Raw genomic sequence first — 13,199 nt, 5'->3', positions numbered from 1 at the left:
AACCGCATACCTGACAGCTTTTCAGGCTCCATGCTACTACCATCTGACGATGACACCCAACCAAAAAAGCTACACCACCTTGAAAGGGGAAGAGAATAAAACGACAAAAAAACAGATGTGAAATGCACACTGAACTGTGTATCTTACAGTATCTTGTAATCCACACAGAAGATAATAAAACCAGAGTGTATAATATTACATTTTTTTCATCTACCTGTTTTGCTGAAAATAAATAAATGCAAACCAGGTATGACACACCCACAAACTCGAATAAATATTTGCTCAGTAACACACTCATAAAGCAGCTGTGACGTTCGCGGACATTTTTATGTTTTGGTGGAATCATTTAGTGCAGCTTTCCTCTGGTTAATGCTTTCAAAATAAAGTGTTTTAGTCAGTGTGTGGCCCCGAGAAATGAGTTTTTATCCGGGGCAGAGGTAGCTAACTCATTCATACCCGGTGACACCTTTATCTATCTGAAATCTAAAAGCGTGCATAAAGCGTACAGGGTTAACTTAAAGCGCTGGCGTCCGAGATTAGCCAAGCTAAGCTAAGCTAGTGCCACAAGTCAAACTATTATCGTGTTATCCGAAAGCGTTATGGTTGCATAATGAATGACACCATACACTCACAGAGAGAGAGGGGGACCTTAAATTCCTTTTAAAACTCCTACTAATCACACTGCTGCGCCAGCCAAAGGAAGCTCGACTTTAGAGGAAGCTCCAAACATTTCAAGGCTGGAGCGTGTGCGGGACTTGACGTGACGCTATAGTGGGACTGGCTTTTTCTCCACTCTGCCTGCATTCATAAACGGATATGATAAACCAGCTCTGAATGCACCGGAGCAGCGACAAAAGTCAGCTCTGACCATGGCGGAAGACGACGACGCTAAGATACGGATTTTACAGAGCCTGCGGGGTAAAATATGTAAGTGAACCGACGTTTTGAGAGTCTCGCACAGTGTGAGGGGGGGAAGGAGGTCGAGAGCTGTGAGACGGAGACCGGGAGGGGTGCGGTGTGCTATCAACAGTCGACAGAGTGAAGGCAGAGACAGGCGAGCTGGTTCGTCTGCTGGCTGGTGCCTAACGTCAAGCTAGCCTAGCATGCTAGTAGAGGCTACTAGCTTGTTGTGAATGCATTCATTCATCGCGCAGAGCCTCGCCGCCACCATTTAATACCGCTGAGTCTATTTTGAAACTGTGACTCTTATTTTTATTCGTATTATTTTTTTGTCAGCTTGAAGCCAAGTTAAATCAGCGTCGGGTTAGCTACTACCACCAGCCTCTTCAGTCAGTCGTCACCAAGCTAGGAGCCCATTCAGCTATTCTCACTGCAGGCATCTACCAGTCAGGCAACTCTAATGCTAAATATTAGACGGCAATAACGTTATTTCCAGCTACAGCACAGACTTTAAACGCACATCGGATTGAAAGGCAGCAAAGCAGTGGCTGATCAACCCTTTAAAGTTTCACGTTAGTTGCTCATTTTTAGCCAGACACCAACCGTAACTTAACTGGGAACCACTAACTTATTTTTGCTAATAAATTCAGTATTGTTTATTGGCGTTAAAATAAAAATAACCGGTTTCTTGAAGCCATTTCTGCGGTTTGAAATGCATGTGGAGGCTATCGTCATAAAAAAGATTAGTGGCACTTGATGACACGATAAATTACTGATTGAAAAACAGATGCTTGTTCCTTAAAAAATAAATACAAATAACATCGTAGTTACTTAAATGCCACAATCATCCCGTTTTTGTCAAACGTCCAAACTGGAAATCCCGACTTTAAAGTAAAATACCTCAGCAGAGCCTCGGTGTCCTCTCCTCGCGGGTCAGCTCCTGTGTGGGGGTATCTGCCTGATGGATTTATCGTTTTGTTTTCTACGGCTTCTCTCTACGAGCGTTTTAACCACCTTTTTAATGTTTTAAACGTTACGCAAGTAGATTCCTTCATCGCAAGTTTTTGGTTTTAGATAACAGGGTACTGCATATGGCCCAGTAGATTCGCTTATTTTCAGTGTTAATACCCATTCATTAGCCTTCATCCGCTTCCCCACCATCCTGTCTCCGTCTTCAGGTTTCGGTTTGTGTGTGGCACTGCTTCTATTAATCACATGAAATTTAACTGACTGGTTAAATGAATGTATTTGTATTTAATGAGAGCAATATTTATTACTGCTGTATTACTGAAATTATGTCGTGTGTTCATTCTTTTTAATAGCCACTCGAGATGCATTTTCAGTTTCCAAATTGATAGTAGGCACTCATGAGTAATGGGTGAAATGGTGTGTATTTACTGTAAGACGAGTATAGGCCAGCTACCATGTAATGCTTGTATTGCTAGGAACACAATAGGAAGACAAATGTCAGTTTCACTACTATGAATTAATGAAAAAACAGTAAGCAGAACAAAATAGAGGAACTATCATGGCATGTAACTCACTTTGCAGTCTTGCGAAACTCCATTCTTCCTCGTTCACACTTTGTCCTTTTTCCTTTAGCCTACTTCAGTGGAGGTGGCATTGTGTGAAGATGTGTTTATTGTGACAAAAAAATTTCCAGTGTACTTTCATCTGTGTCCTTGTTTGTTTGATTCTCATATTAAAGGTCCTAGGGCTTACTCACCCTTTAGGTCGTGGTTTCTTTTCACAGGGAGACACGTTGTTGTGAAAATGCTATGAAAGGGCAAAGATAGATCAAGTGATGCCTTATGTGTTTGTCTTTTTTTTTTTTTTTCTTCTTTTGCATATGTGCTTCTGTGCCCTACTCCCACCACGACATCCTGGTCCAAGTTTAGTGACAGCTTGACCCTTTTCACTGGCCATTCCTAAGATTAGACACAAACTGCTATTAATAACTTGTTAAAAAGCTGATCTCATTGGCAGCTTTTCTTAATTAGGTCCCTACCTGGGCTTAGGGTACCGGTCAGCAGCTAGAGGGCTAATTTAGACCATCATGACCCCTCTAATCCAATAAATAGTCTAAATATGTTACATTGTGAAGTTATTTATAGTGCTTTATTTTTGGTAACAATTAGCTGTACTGAAAATCAGCTTTACCCTATGTGGCGCAGCTTTTGTGAATTGTTTAGATATGTTGTACTAAAAGTCCATGATATGTAATCTGAGCCTGCCTGCAATGATATGGAAGTAGTGTGTTACAAAGGTGTTTGTCATTTGTGAATCAGCGCTGTGCTGTCACCATTGGTTCTGCTGAGGAAGTCGATGTTTCATGTTTTTAACCACATTTGAGCGTCAAGTCTACTTCAGCTACATCCGCTCTGCAGCCTACCCTGGCAACTGGCAGGAGTCTGTGTCCCCCGAATGAACAGGGGATGATGAACATCAAAGCAGAATTTTAAAAGTGTGCTGAAAACGACTGCAATCATAAATCTTCTATTAATTTAGGATTCCTGTGTGCTAAGTCGAGCAAATCAAATCACTTTAATGTAAACATAACGATTTTTTTGCTTGTTTATTAGAAGTAGCTGCAAAATTAAAAGCTTATTATTAATTATCAGACTGAAGATGTATTATTTAGAGGTCCAAACCTTAAGCTTAATTATATTATCACATACATGGACTTATCACTAAAATTCTGATATAGAATTGTAAACCAAAAGAGCTACAGAGGTGAAGAAATATTACTGATATTGCTACTTGTGTTGAAGGCAGCTTTTTTTAATTAATTGATTTTTTTTTTTTTTAATTTTTGTTATAATGCTAGGATGCTAATGATGTTCTGTTTGCTGCAGGTGAAGCTAAAAACCTGGGTTCTGTCTCGGGTCCAAATCGACAAAGGGATCTCTGTACTTTTTGCACCATAAGTCTGGATCAAGAGGAGGTGTTCCGCACGAAGGTGTTTGACAAGAGCGTCTGGTAAGCAGGATAATCTTGTACTAATATGCTGATTACAGCTGCAAATCCCAATGCTTTTTTGTCTTCTCTTTTTCAGTTAGGGTTGCAGTTTGGCACCTGTTACTGTGCTATCATGTTGTGATTAGTTTAAACATTACTTGTATTAGTTTCATAAATATTAGTTACACATGTAGGCTTCAGTTAAATGCAACTACATAATCATTATGGCTGTGTGAACGCCGAGGTGGGGAGATGGCTAAACATTAAGTTGACTAGATGCAGCTAAAGGAACTTAGGAGACTTTTTTCGGATAGACTGTGCAGATTTTTTGTCTTTGCACTGATGTAGAGTACAGATTAGCTTTTTTTTCTAGTCCGTGGTGCCATTAAATCATTATAGATATTTATTAAACCTTTATTAATATAAACGTAGAATTGAAAGAGATCACAGTAGCTGCATCACAGATTTTGTGGAAGGCCAATAAAAATATGTGAAATGGTAGATGTGAAAAATCTATTCTGACTCACACACATTGATAGACTTGTCACCTATAAAAGAAGGTTATGTTTCCTGATCATTGCAACACTTCAAAATGTCAACTTTTTCTTGAGAAAACAATGCCTTTCTTTTACAAGTAATGCTGGCTATTCAAGAAATCCAAACATTATCTGTTTCGGGTTTAGTATTTTAGTTCTGGTGTTTCCGCCTCACTGTAAACATTTTAACATAGAAAAAAATCTTTCTTTGGTTCGTTATGTGCAGTATAAAATTCCTTTCCATCAAATAAAAAAAGCTCTTCTCCAGCTACTGTGTATCATTAGATATTGAATACGTCCTGGTTGACTTTTCATCTTTTTCAGTCTGGTAAATGTCTTTGTTTTAAGTCAGTGTTTTACACCATGATATTTGTCCTTAAAATGATTATTAAGATAATATGGAGACTTATGTTTTGGAGCCAATTTTAATTATTCAGCTATGCTTTCTTGAATTTATTGGTGAGTATGAGCCACGTTTACAAATACTAGGCATTTATTTGTGGGGTAAAAGTTTAGACTGCTTACCTTGCATGTCTAGAGTCATTAAGAACATTACATCTTGCTGCTGTTACTTGTGTTTTCATATTTTAAGTTTTTTTTTTTTTGTTTGTTTGTTTGTTTGTTTTAAAAAAAAATAATTTCATAAAATAAAAAATCTCCTTTTGATCAGATTTTATATGGACAGAGTCATACTGTCTTTCATGGATGAAATGCAGTCTTTCGAATACTTAGAAGCTGTTGAAACATGACTCAGAGCTGTGTGTGTGTGTGTGTGTGTTCGGTTCCCTTTAAGCTGGGAAATGTTGTGTGATTCTGAGTGAAATGAGACATTATGCCATAGTTACATGTTCACAGCCAGTTCAGAGAAAGGTGTGGATATTACGAAACCTTTAAGGGTTTTTTTCTATATTGCTGCACATTTAACTTTAAACATAGTCCTGCCCTCTTTAAGCATTTCATAACTGTTCTTTTTTTTTTTTTTCCTCTTTCTCCTGGTTTTTTTAGTGCAGTTCAACAACAGTTTTAGAGGCTTCTTCCTCTGTCACTCTCAGCTGCACGAGTCCACTATTTATCACATCTTAATCTATATGGGTATGCGCTCTGTTTGATTCATGCCTGGTGTGTATGTGCTCCAGCCTTCGGGTTTTAATAACTATGATTGCTCCCTTTTGTGGTCAAGTGGCTTTCTCACTTTACTTGGAAACTAGGATGACAGCAGAGACAAGTGGGTGTATGGGTGGGTTACGGTAAATAGTTCTCTGATGTTAAAGAAGATATGTGGGTGTAAATTGGATTGGCTGGCCAAGCCTAAGGTGGAAGTGTTGAGAAAGATTACATCATTCAAGATGCATTAATGGACTGTGTGGCATTTGCATGTTCTCCTTGTGTGTGCCTGGCTTTTCTTGGTACTCCGACTTCCTTCCACAGTCCAATTTTGAAAGTGGCTAAAGTGACTGAGAATGTAAGCCCATGCTAGCCCTATGAAAGACTGGCAACGTGTCCATTGTGTATCCTGCGTGTAAGTCCTATGACAGCTGGTATGGGTAGGTGAAAAGATTCCTACTTTATAGAGGCATCAGACAGATTAAAGAGCTACACATGAATAAATATTGATACATATGTGATTGTTTACAAGTCTTATTTTCAGTTCCTTTTTTTAATGAGGAAATATCATTGTAAATTTAATTTATTAAGCCATAAATACACCAACAAGCTCTACACACACTTCTGAGATCTACTTATTTACAATGTGTTTATAATTGGCCTATCTATACCTAAAGCAAGTGTATATCTACTGAATACACTAAATGCCGGCTGTCAATTAGTGCGCTATTATGTTTGTTTTGTTTTTTCTCAAAGCGTTGTCAGCTTCAATCTCAGTAAATCTAAAAGAGAAGGACTGCATTTTTACTTGAACATGTGGACAGTTTATCTAGCCAAGTACTGTTCAGTCTGTTTAGGGACAGGTGGGCAGGCAGCACATGTTAAGGTAGCATTTAACCTACAGTCTGCTAGCTGTTTGGCTCAAAGTCTTGGTCACGAGGCAGCTGAGTGGCAGAGATATTCTGACCTTCTCTCCATCCCCCAGTTTCTAAGGGGCAGTCAATCCTGTGGTGAATAAGGCATTTGACTGTAAGAGTGAATATGTTGTCTGTGTGATATCCCAGTAGTGTGCTACAAGGATCTACAGGGTGTACTTGGCATTTTGTAATGGGATGACTATTGCAGAATACAGTATTGTGCAGAGGTCCGGAGCCACCCTTCATTTCTTTATATTTTGCTAGGAAAATAGGAAATGGGTGCAGCGTTTTACTGAAATGTGCAAACATGCATTGAAATACAATAAGGCAAAAAAAAAAAAAAATGTTTGTACAATTCTAACAAGCTTGAAAGTCAATCTTTGTTATGACCACCTTTATTTTTCAACACAGTCTGAACTCTCTTAGGCAGCTTTCTTATAATTTAAGTAGTCTTCAGGAATAGTTTTCCAGGCTTCCTGAAGGACATTCAAAGCTCTTCTTTGGATATTGGCTGACTTGCTCTGTTCTGTCAAGACGATCCCACTTTGCTCTTTGGAGGCCAATCCATGACTGATAGTGTCCCACTGTGTGTTGTTGGGTTTTTTTTGTTTTTGTTTTTTTTCTGTCCAGGTATGCTATTACTGCATTGCCAGGGCGTTTGGGATCATTGTCATGATGAAAACTGATAAAACTGGTGTCAATGAGATGCTTTGTAGATGGTATTGAATGGTGGTTTACATTTGATGGAACTTTGCTAAGTTCATAATTCCATCAATTTTGACATGGTCCCTTCCTAATTCTGACATGAATTTAAGATACTGGTTGTCTGTTCTAGATGTTGTTTTTTGTTTTTGTTTAGTTTAAGGCGTGCCACTTCTTTTGTCTTCCACTTGTTGAGATTCCTCAAATTTTTTTAAGGACACTGATGTGCTAAATTTTCAGCTAATAGCTCTGTGGGAATCACCTTTTTGATTCAAAAATACCTTTTAAGTGTGTTAAACTGTGTTGTCTTTTGGTATTTTTCTGTAGACACAGCTAAAGAAATGAGAACAAATTATTTATTTTGTAACAGAGTGCCTAAAGATACAATTTAAAACTGGTTTGTTCAAGTTGTCTGTTATGTGTAGACACAACACTGGTTCATTCCTCGAGTTAGGTGCCTTTTTATATAAGTCGTGAGTAGGTTATGATTCATAGGTCAGTGCTAAGTAGGTTTACAAACATTACTCTGAAAGTCATCAGGAAGGAGGACTAGACTGAGAATTTTTGAAAAAGCAGCTAATGTCCAAAGAAAAGCTCTGAAACATCATCAGAGAACCTGGAAAATTCATTCTCAAGACCATTTTAAAAAAATTAAAAAAAAATTTGAGAAAGTCTGGCAGCTTGGAAACAGAAATTTAAAAGAAATGAGGGCTGGCTCAAGACTTTTGCACAGTACTGCATTTCTCTGGTTGCAGCATTGGGCATACATGCAGAATTGTATCTAAAATACTCAGTTGACAATGTAACGCATTGTTCAGTGATCTCAGCTATTTGCATTTTTGCATTTTAGCTCTTTGCATTTTACTCTTATAGCTTACTTGTGTCACAGTTTTTGCATTAATTTTTAAAATGTAATTCATGGAAGACACAGGAATATAATGCAAGAGGGGAAAAAAATACATAGCTTTAGATTTTTCTTAATAAAGTTACACTGTATGTTCAGGAAATCAGAAGAAAACTGGTAAAAGTGACAGATTTAAACCTACAAGATATCAAGAACATTCCCCTCAGCCACGATGAGTCATAAGGGCACCCTGTGTCGTCCACCTTCTGCTCAACCAGTTCATTTCCCAGTATTTTAACAAATCCTGGCGGTGTTTATGACAGTCATGTGATATTATTATTACGCTTATGTCCTAACACAACACCATGTTACATGTACTCAATAATTGCCCATTATTAAAATTGCTACTTAACCTAGAAAAATAACCCCAACCATGTTTCCACGGCACACACATGCACACTTGCTAGATAAAGAGATTTATTCTATGGAGGAATAAACTTAATAATCAACACATCTACATGCATGTTTTTTTTGCATTGTTGGTGAGCAAAATATAATATTAATAACTAGGAATGCACCAATTTGCCATTTTTATTTTATTTTTTACTCCATGATTGTATGAAGTATGAATCCAATACAGTATAAAATCAATAAAGCTGCAATTTTTAGACTGTATGTGACAAATGGATGCAAGTAAAAACTGGTTTTTACATTATTAACCAACCTATTGGTGCCCATTTAATAAAAGCTCAGCATAAAAGTCTCTACCGCTTTTTTGTCTGTCATTCATGGTGACAGTATTTATTTTTCTTTATCTCATCCTCTGTTCTATTTCAGCGTCCCCCTCCCCACAGCCACCGAGCAGATGAGAGATTTATAAAATGATGCTGATGCAATGATAATGTGCAATAAAAGCTTTAAAACCAACTTAACAAACAGGAAATGGAAAAAAGGGAAAGTCGTCAACTGTAGTTGACTGCTGTTTGTCAATAAATCATAAGTAAAATACAAGCTACTACAGCAGTTAGCAGATTTGAAATTGTTCCAAAGTACTGACTCGTTATTCTTATGTCCATTCATGCCGCTAACTCTTTGTCGATCAAAGTATACCCTCTGGGTTTACTAATGCATTGCCACTGATGTGTGACGTAGTAAACATTAACAATACCCAGAACTCAATAGATCAGCCTGTTGTCACATATACCAGTGCAGCTGTGCAAGTCAGCTTTGGTCCTATAGCAACTGTCAGGTTTTGAATGTTTGGTCTTGTTTTAATGTGTAACATTTCTGCATTCACAGTGATATCAAAGTTTATCTTTAGTTATTTTGAGTTGACACCCATAATGGCAAGAATTGCATAAGTGAGAGATTTTTAGACTGAAAAGTGAAACACAAACAGTTTCAGCCATAGAAAAAAGAAAATGCATCCTCTTTAAATTCTTAGATTTTGCATATCAGGGCATAATAAAAATAATCTGGTGCTTGGCAGGTCTTCAAATTGGGTAAATGCAACCTAAAGTCAACTAGAAAACATGACATGTTACACAAACAAATACCTAACAAAACCTAAGCTAAAATGCAGAAACAGTGTGTGTGGGAAAAACACTAAGTACACTCTATGATTCAGTAGCTTCTAGAACCACTTTTAGCAGTAACTTGAAGTCATCATTTTCTGTATGACTTTATCTGTCTTACAGAAAACGATCGCACCCTCTCTTTACGCTGTTGCTTCAGTTCATTGAGGTTTGTGGGCATTCGTTTATGCACAGCTCTCTGTTTCATCCGGGTTGAGGTCTGGACTCTGACTGGGCCATTGCAACACCTCGATTCTTTTCTTTTTCAGCCTTTTTACTGTGCATCTGCTGCTGTGCTTGGATCATTGTCCTGTTGCACAACCCAGTTTCACGACATTATTTCATCTGGGATTAATCAAGAAGTCTGAATCCGAATCAACCAAGCTCTCGCTGTCTGATGGTCTCACATTTGACTCTGGAATACTTTAGTATACAGAGGAGTTCATGGTTGACCCAGTGACCTGTAGCTGTAAAACAAGCTGCAATCATTAGCCCTCCTCCACCATGCTTGACAGTTGTTGTGAGGTGTTAACGCTGATATGCTGTGTTTTCACCTTGCGTGCCAATGTAGTTTTGCCTTGCCACCATCTTCTTTTTAGAAAGAGGAGTCTTTCCCCGGAAAATCTTTCCAAATAAGCTATACTTGTTCATTCTTTTTCCAAATTGTACTGTCACAAACTGTAGCATTTGTCCTGCTGCCTAAGAACTGTAGAGTCTGACATGTAGCTCTTTGGGTTTTTTTGCAGTCTCTGAGCATCGCACAGTCTGTTCTTAAGGTGAATTTGCCCAAATGTCCACTCCTAGGAAGACTGGCAACTGCCTTTTATGGTTTCCACATTGAGAAATGATCTTTTAAATGGCAGAATGATGGTCTTGTAACCCTTCCCAGATTGTGGAAGAGAAGTAACAGTTGCTTTGAAGACAGTTGCTGATGTCTCTCCTTCTTACATAGAGGTGCTCACACTTGCTGATGATCATTTAATCAAGTGCATTTGATTAAATGATCATCAAGCTGCTACTTGCATAGAAACAGTACTTAATTTTATTTATTTGTTACAAAATACTTCTGCGTTTTGTAATTCCTGTCAAATAAATATTGAAATGGTGCATTGCAGGTCAGTTTACCTCACAGTAGAACCTTTGACCACTGACTATACTCATTCTCGCTTGTTCCCTTTTCTACCAAAAGAGATAACCTTGTTAGCTAATTTAGACCTCTCCCTTTTACAGCCCTTTCTACGGAGAGGACTTCTACTTTGAGATCCCACGCCCATTTCAGTGTTTATCCTTCTATGTTTATGCCAAGAGTGTTTTCCAAAGGGACCTACCTGTTGGTAAGTAACATTTAAGAGGGCAAGCAAGTATATTTTCTCATCTCGATGAATGTGTTGATTTCTAACGTGTGTGTGGGTTTGTGTTGCTTTCTCTTTTAGGCAAGGTGTCCATCCGGAAGGATGACCTATGTAAATACAGTGGGAAGGAGCACTGGTTTAGCCTTCAAACAGTAGATCCTAATTCAGAAGTCCAGGTAATTTCTAGGAAAGCTGATGACTCACAAATGTCTTGTAAAAATTTGACCCTGCTGTACATCTCGCCCTGTTTTTTTACTGCAAGGTTACTCGTACTGCATAAAGTTCCACTCGCTTGGTCATCAGCACAGCACAGTTAATGATGATAGTCTTTTACAGCTCACAGTACCCCAACCTAGCAAGCAGGAAATCTGCTCGCACGTAGTCAGAAATTTGCATGCAGATAAGATCATTTCCATGTCAAAATAAGGCTTAATAACCTTACAAACTCAACTCTTCTCACTAACAGTCCTACGGATGTCACCATCCCCTGCTCAAAGAACACACTGTCCGAGTCTTTTTGCATGGAAATAGAAAAGCAATACGCAAGTGTCAATTTTATTAGTGGCAGACTCTTAATGTCATCGCACGATGGTGGCTGAAAAAAGACAATGTTTGTGACACAGAAGTAAAAACATTTGTCTAACTGCACATTTAACCTGTATAATAGACAGCAAATAGCTTTTTAACCAACACCACCAGAAAAATATAATTGCTTCCATAACTGATACTATTCCCCCCACTTGTTTTGTTCTAGCCATCTTTATGATTTAGACCAAAAGTCTTAAAATTTGTATTTGAAATGTAAGCACAATTTGAAAAGAGTAATTTCAAGTCTTTTCTCCTGCACATTTATATGATGTATAATTAAGAATGCATGCACACGAGGAGAAAGCTGTTGCTAAAAATGATCCTGGACTAAAATACTTTATCGACTTATCAGGTGTTTTCGGTCCATCGTCTTACATTTTTTGTTTTCCAGCATTTTATTTTTATCATTTTTTTTGTCATGAGTGCAGTTCTAGTTTCTGTCACATATAGGGCATATATGTGGGCTGCTCTGTTTCAACTGTACATCACTATCTTTGATCAGATAGTTTTTGTGGCGTGCTTGTATTGGGTGAAACTATAGCACACTACCACTTCTGTGCTGCTGCAGCTAACATGTTGACTCTAGCTGCCATTAGCCCACGCCAAGACTATTCTGGGTATGTGCCGCTACACTGATTCACTCACAAGTAGACACTTTCAACAGCAAAGTTACATCAGTGAGCGATGGAGGTGTTGTTTCAGTACCTCTCTGGTTTGATTTGCAGCCAAACGGGGGGCTGTGTGAACACCCTGCGAGCAGTATTAATTTTAGGTAACCAGCTCAGTTAATAGGGGTCACGGCTGGAACGTGAGCGTTAATTTGGTGAGGATGCTGGTTCATTTGGACGTATATTGGCTTAAAGGCCTGTGCTGCATGAGAAAGGAGTACTTGCCATCTCAGCCAAGTGCTGAATTGCAGAGACGGAGTGCAAGTGTGGGGGCGTTTTGTTTAGCTCACCCTCTGTTGCTCACTCTCTCACTCTGTATCTCTCTCTCTCGTTCTCTCTGACACTTCCGAAGGCAAGACCGGCAGCCTTCACCACATCCGACCCCCCTAAAGATCTTTATCTTTATTTTTTTTCTCCTTTACATTTTTAAAATTCACAGCTGTTGTGGCTCTTGTCACTCTCCTGGTTCTCCCATTAACCTAAATCAAGACAGAGTATGAGGTGGAGCAGGACTGCAGGTCTTGGAGAATAAGCAGAACCCATTTTGAAATATGACAGCTAGAGAAATGTGCAACTTGGTAACAAATAAACATGGTGTGCAAAAGTATTGCATATCAGTACTGCAAGCCACATTTTTATCTTGTTTACGGCCTACATAACTTTTGACTTGTGCCTTCACTAAAGACTGTAGACTCATGGCCTGAGTAATGTGTAACTTCTTAGAACGTCTCCTCTCCTCATGGTCAACAGGGCAAGGTTCACCTGGAGATGCGATTGAGTGAAGTGATCACAGAGAACGGATCAACAGGCCAACACATATCAGTCCGGTGAGTTCTACGAGTCACTTGTTTCCTGTCAAGTGTGCTGTGAGTACAGTTAGTTTGAAACTTTGCAGGGAAATCATGACAGAACTCCAAAGCTTGAGTCAAGTGAGTATTTTCACTGGCTAAAGATCAAACCTTCACATTAAGCCCAGCCAAACAAGTCTCCAACATAAAAGGTGTTACGTGTATGTAAATGGTAAATGGACTTGTTCTTATATAGCGCTTTTCTACT

The 13,199-nt window shown here is 38.6% G+C and overlaps 1 protein-coding gene across 1 annotated transcript in view; it reads left to right on the top strand.

Annotated features, from left to right (window-relative positions):
- The first annotated feature begins 549 nt into the window (after window positions 1–549).
- The window catches only part of rasa2 (RAS p21 protein activator 2), a 32,556-nt gene continuing 19,906 nt past the window's right edge, over window positions 550–13,199 (top strand). The window contains exons 1-5 of the mRNA XM_006799912.3: window positions 550–927; window positions 3,756–3,879; window positions 10,766–10,869; window positions 10,969–11,063; window positions 12,894–12,970. Coding sequence (XP_006799975.2) covers window positions 870–927; window positions 3,756–3,879; window positions 10,766–10,869; window positions 10,969–11,063; window positions 12,894–12,970 — 458 coding nt within the window. The 5' untranslated portion in view covers window positions 550–869. The remainder of the gene's footprint in view (window positions 928–3,755; window positions 3,880–10,765; window positions 10,870–10,968; window positions 11,064–12,893; window positions 12,971–13,199) is intronic.

The sequence above is a fragment of the Neolamprologus brichardi genome, chromosome 14 (genome assembly GCF_056152115.1).
Source record: "Neolamprologus brichardi isolate AB-2024 chromosome 14, ASM5615211v1, whole genome shotgun sequence".
In the NCBI taxonomy this organism is placed as follows: domain Eukaryota; kingdom Metazoa; phylum Chordata; class Actinopteri; order Cichliformes; family Cichlidae; genus Neolamprologus; species Neolamprologus brichardi.
The sequence above is the reverse complement of the archived record's forward strand: the minus strand, read 5'-3'. Positions and strand labels throughout refer to the sequence as shown.